Source organism: Callospermophilus lateralis, chromosome 2, assembly GCF_048772815.1.
Source record: "Callospermophilus lateralis isolate mCalLat2 chromosome 2, mCalLat2.hap1, whole genome shotgun sequence".
Classification (NCBI taxonomy): domain Eukaryota; kingdom Metazoa; phylum Chordata; class Mammalia; order Rodentia; family Sciuridae; genus Callospermophilus; species Callospermophilus lateralis.
In genome coordinates, this window is record NC_135306.1 from 152,642,275 (window position 1) to 152,648,392 (window position 6,118).

At 36.7% G+C, this 6,118-nt stretch overlaps 1 protein-coding gene across 1 annotated transcript; it reads right to left on the reverse strand.

Moving 5' to 3' along the window:
• Positions 1-4,895: 4,895 nt before the first annotated feature.
• LOC143388464 (olfactory receptor 52R1-like) lies at positions 4,896-5,840 on the reverse strand. Its single transcript, XM_076842206.2, has one exon. It carries the CDS (start codon positions 5,838-5,840, stop codon positions 4,896-4,898), a length of 945 nt encoding a protein of 314 aa, XP_076698321.2.
• Positions 5,841-6,118: the final 278 nt, after the last annotated feature.

A 6,118-nucleotide genomic window follows, 5' to 3' on the forward strand; every position in this document is an offset into this window, starting at 1 on the left:
TGATGATCTCTTTCACAAAGGTCAGGACATATCACAGATATCAGAATAACAAAATCATGGGATAAAATTGTATTTTAAAGGGGACTCTGGGTTTACAGAAAACATTGAAAATCGTATTATATTATGGAGCAGGCTGAAATGGTACATTGGAATTTTGGTTATCTCAGTTTACAAATGTAAATTATTTTTGTTTGTCTAGTCTTTTGTTTAGCTTTGATATATTAAGTTTAAGTTTAATGAAATCAGGTGAGTTTGCTTTCACTTTTTCTTCTTCCTTTTTTTCTGGCTAATACTTTTATTTATTTTTTATTTGTTCTGTTAAACATAATAGCCGATTCTTCTTCCTTTTTTTTTTTTTTTTTAAATCTTAGAAGAACTTTTGTCCCCAAACATATGTGACTACTGGGAGTAGAACTGGTGTTTTCACATCTTCTGATTCTTTCCCAGCCTGAAAAGACAGTGACCCCAAGAAGATATGATGTCCATTCTCCTGAAAAAATTACTTTAGTAGGTCAACCACACTACTTTTCAAACTTATTACAAGGAGTAAATTTCCTCAAGGATGGAGTGTGTAGCAGAAAGTTCAGTATTTTCCCAGTTGGCTGTCTTATGGTGCCCTTATCATTTATCTTTCAGAAGCTATTGACTCTACAGGATGCATTGAGAACTTAGGATCCTAGCTCTCAGCCCTGTTCTGAACTTGTCTCCAGTAGATGCACAAAGATTTCTGGGCAGTATTACAAGCCCAGTGGAACTGTGATTGTAGGCTTATGGAAGTGGTTCAGAGAATGATTTTGGAAAGAAAATTTTGTGGAAGAAAATGTTGGTGAGGATATTAACATGAGGGTCCTGGGACTCTTCAATATGTATGGAGAAAACTTGGTCACCTTTATAGCTTCACAGTTTTCATATTCTCACTGTCATTGACCTTTGTGTCTATAGTACCTCAGTCAATGATGTACAAAATTGACCTGAACCTAGAAATACTAGCACTCTGTATTTTTGAGCACCCTCCTATTTAACTACCATATACTTTTTTCCTAGTGCTTTTGCTCATCCAGTGTTCTTCCTCATCATCCAATTCACACACATTATGTGAATATTTGTACATGTAGTATATGGTATACAATATGAAGATCATTATAAACATTTAATACACATTTAATATATAGTGATAGCTGTAGCATGTGTGTGTATGTGTATATATATGTGCATATATATATACACATATATATGTACTGTCAACTTTTTTCTTAAATTTCTTTGTATAAAATCTAATTTTTATAGCCTATCCTTTCAACCCCACTCATGAACATCCTGAAGAACTATTTTCCATCACAGCTTCCATTCAAAACTTCATTGTCTACTGTTACTCCTGTACCACTGAGCTACTGCTAAAAATGAAAACACAAATGATCAGTTAGTTGATGTTGCAGGTTCATAGTGTCCAGCCTTATCTGTACTTTCTAAGCACCCACAGTTTTAGGGTAAGGTTTAGGTTTAGAGCTAGGGGTATTATAATGGTCAGGGTCAGGTTTTGGGTTTGGGTTAGGTTAAGGTTTAGGGTTAGGGCTCAAATTAGTGTTAAGGTTAGAGTTAGGGTTAGGGTAATGGTTAGGGTTAGGTTTAGGGTTCAGGTTATATTTAGGGTTCAGTTAGGTTTAGGGTAATCGATAGGGTTAGGGTTATGCTTAGAAAAAGTAAATATTTCTTAAACAGGTTACAAAACCCATTTAACCATGAGAGGAAAAAATAATCAACAGTGAACTTTAATATTGTTTTTCTTCTAATATATGGTAATTATTACAAAGTGGGCAAATCCTTCTCCAACTAAAATCTTGCTTTCTATAAATTTAATTTTATTAAATTTATAGTTCATTTTATTAAATTTATATTTAATTTTGAATTAAATATAATTTTTTGAATTAAATATAATTTTTGATTCAAAATTGAAGGTGGGGACAGTGTTGCTAAAAGACATTTACAAAAAGATTATTCATTACTTTTCTCTTAAAGACCAAACATATAGAGTGCTCTAGGGTGGAACATAGAATGCTTAGGTATAAGGGACACTTGATGCTGGGGCAATGTAAAGATCTCAGTCACCACCTTGTAAAGTGGATGTTACAAATAATCTGCTTACTATAATTCATTTACAGCCCTGGTTCTGGTTCTTGTGGTCTTCATTAAAACTGTCCCTGGAGTTTTTCAGAAAAGCATTGAAAAGTGTGAATCAGAAGGGGTCTTTGATAATTACTATAATGTTAGAATGACTTCAAGAAGGCAACAGTGACATAATATATGGCATTAACTCCCAGGAGTTGGTCTGTAGGTATAAGGTGGAATAAGAAGAAATGGCAGTGAGAGTGGACTTATTTTCAAGGCACTGAGAGCCCTTCCATATCCTGAGAGACCCCCATTTGTCTCCACTATAACCTTGGATGTAGTAAGAGACATCTTCAGTGCTGAGCAGTTGGATAGTGCTGTTCCATAGATAAATTCATCCGTAAATGGATTAAATACCTAAAAGATAAAGATATCAAACAAGGTACTTTATGAAATATGGATAAAGTGAAGTACCTATGTGTATAGGGAACGTAAGAACAACAACAATAAGCATGGCATTTGAGGTTGAGAAATAAATCAATCTAGGGAGGCTGACTGACTCCCTTGGTGTGTTACAGAGGTACATAGCCTCCAATATTTGTGGTCTCCAGACTATGTGGAAGGTTGGAATGTAAGGTAACGTTCAGTTATGCATATTCCTGTGTTCAAATTGTTTCTCACTCTGTGTCTTTGCTGGGATATCATGGGATTCGGCTTTGTCTGAGGAACCTGGGGATGAAGACCACCAGCAGAAAGAAGGCAAAAACCAGTCCACTTGTGGGGAAAGAAGATACCAACACTGAAATTTTTAGCTTCCCCAAACTGTACTAGAATTTTTGGTAGAACTATGATATACAATTTGTAAGTATCCCTCAACCATAAGTTAGACCATCAAAGTAAGCTCCAAGTGGGTTTTAAACTGTGGTATTCATTTTAGGGTCCTTAATAGCTAGCTGTTTAAGACTTTTATCCAATTCCTAATGCTGCATGCTTCTTCGTAACCCTGGCCTCTACTGCACCTGTGGTTATATCTGCCTTCTCCCCATTTTCTTTTTCAGGAACCAATTTAACATTACTGGAAACTCATGCTTCCAGCTCCTGTGGGTGTTCTGATATATTGTTTCCCTTAGTTTTGGTAGAAAAGATCAGAGAAGAGGTCATCAATTATAGTGCAGTGACTCAAGAGGAAACAAGCTTTTCAAAACTACTTAAAATATTAAAGGCTGGTGTTGTGGCTCAGTGGTAGAGCACTTGCGTAGCATGTGTGAGGCACTGGGTTCAATTCTCAGCATGGCATACAAATAAATGAATAAAATAAAGGTCCATTGAGATCTAAAAATATTTTAAAAAGTTAAAGGGTTAATATTTTAAATGCTATAAAAATTCTAAAGAATTTCCTAAAACCTTGAACTGTGCAATTTATTACCTTTAGAAGTGGGTATTTTCCTTAATTTTCTTCTTAAAATTTCTCCTTCATTCTGAAATCTTTTATACTTAGGGACTTGGCAAATTTGTGTAAAGACCAATCTTCATTATTTGCAGTCTCAAGAAGTTATGAACTAGTAGCAATTTTACACCTATATTTGTAAGCTTTTGTGTATGTTACCATTGTCCCTTGTCATCCAAGTTGTCTGCTTTATGGGCTTAAACTTTGCAATGAATTATCCTCTTTGATATTGTTTTGTTTTTCATAGTACCATCAAAGTCTGTCAGTTCAGTGTAATTTTTTTTTTTCTTTTGCAGGGGGAGGGTGTACTGGGGATTGAACTCTACCACTGAACCACATTCCCAGCCCTATTTTGAATTATATTTAGAAACAGGGTCTCACTGAGTTACTTAGCGCCTCACAGTTGCTGAAGCTGGCTTTGAACTCATGATCCTCTTGTCTCAGGCTCCTGAGTCACTGGGATTACAAGCATGTGCCACCACACCCGGGTTTCAGTGTAAGTTTTGAGGACAGGTGTTGCAATATCACACTGAACCCTCTTAGTATGTACAATTGAAACATTAATCAAAAATAAAATGTTTTTAAAGGGTAAAAGAAAGTGCCACAAGCCTAATTTCTCCAAGTATCTATTATTAGCATTTGTATGTATTTCCCAAATAATTTTTTGTATACGTGCTTCTGGATTTGTGGGCAGTTGTTTTATCTTTTCTTCTTTTATGTTATATTATATCTTGAAAATTTTTCGTGACTTTATTGTCAATAAATTGACAATAAAGTCATGAAAATATAGTAACTAAGTGGCACATGATATTTAATTTTACATTACTTCACTTGGATTCTTATGGTATTTGATACTATTCCTTTTTACTTTGATAAATAATGATTCTATGCATCTCTTTAGACATGTTTTTGTTTCACAAATTCTTATTCTTAAAAAATTCCAGATAGAGAAAATGTACTTATTTTTATGTGGTTGGTGACCATTTCTGTATATCTTTTAAACTATGTATCAACTTACACTTCTGCCAATAATATTTTCACCTATATAATACAAAGACGACATTCTTATAAAATATTCACTGATTTACTAGTTGGGAAATATTTATCGTTTTCTTATGAGGATGAACATAGATCAACTAGGTTTGCATTTTGTAACATATTTTTCAGAGTTCTCTTATTTGGAGAATCCTGAAAATTGTTCTTTTTTCTTCTGAAGAGTTGTTGTATTCTGGGATAGTGATACATGGCTTTCTGATGATGCAAAATGGCCTGGAAAACACTTTTCATTATGTCCCCACATCAATGGAGCAATCGAGAGTTTGGGAACATTGTGATCCTTGGCTCAGAGCTCTTTACTACAACAACCTCTGATGACCCTGTCCCTAATCTCTTTGGTTCTAACTCCATAGATGATGGGGTTGAGCATGGGAGGTACCAGTAAGTAGACATTAGCAAACATGATGTGCACCACTTGGGGCACTTGACGGCCAAAGCGGTGGGTGAGGAAGGTAAAGAGGGCTGGGATATAGAAAGCCAAGATTACACACACGTGGGAGGCACAGGTGCCAAAAGCCTTGAGACGGGCCTCGTCTGAAGGCAATTGAAGAACAGCTCTTAAAATCTTCACATAGGATATGCCAATGACAATGATATCAAAGCCAACCACAGAGAAGGCCACAAAGAGCCCATATCCACGATTGACTCTGGTATCAGCACACACCAACTTCAGCACAGCCATGTGCTCACAGTAGGACTGGGGAATGACCTTGTTGGGGCAGAAGGGCATCCTGGAGATCATGAAGCAGAAGGGGCTCACCCACAGCAGCCCTCTCACCATCACAACCGACCCCAGTTTGATCACCACAGACGTGGTGAGGATACTAGAGTGCCTCAGTGGGAAGCAGATGGCCACATAGCGGTCCAAGGCCATAGCCATGAGCACCCCAGACTCCACAGAAGAAAAGGCATGGATGAAGAACACCTGGATGAGGCAGGCATGGTATTCAATCTCATGAGCATGGAACCAGAGTATGGCCAGCATTTTAGGCTGTGTGGAGGAGGAGAGGACCAGGTCGGTGAGAGCCAGCATGGCCAGAAAGAGGTACATGGGCTGGTGCAGGGTGTGGTCAGTTCTGATTACATGCAGGATGATGATATTGCCAGCTACAGCCACGATATACATGACACAGAATGGGAAGGCAATCCAAAAGTGGGAACTTTCCAGTCCTGGGATTCCAAGGAGGATGAAGGACACGGGATGAGAAGAGCTGTTCCCTGAAGCCAACATCAGGGGAAAGATACTATTTTCTCTGTTGCAAAAGTTACGTATTCTCTGCAGATGATAAAAACAATTATTATTATTAATAAGCCTTTTTAATGGGGTAATTGAATTTAGTGATAAATCAAAATAAATTCCATTACTTTAGTATGTGAAATCTTGCAATAAGATGCTGCTACTCATTATTTTGTGTTCACACTATGGCATTCTAAATGGTGTCAAACTTACCAGCTCTAAACATAATTAGTGTTTTAGAATTACTTTTTGTCTTAAAATTTTAATATCCT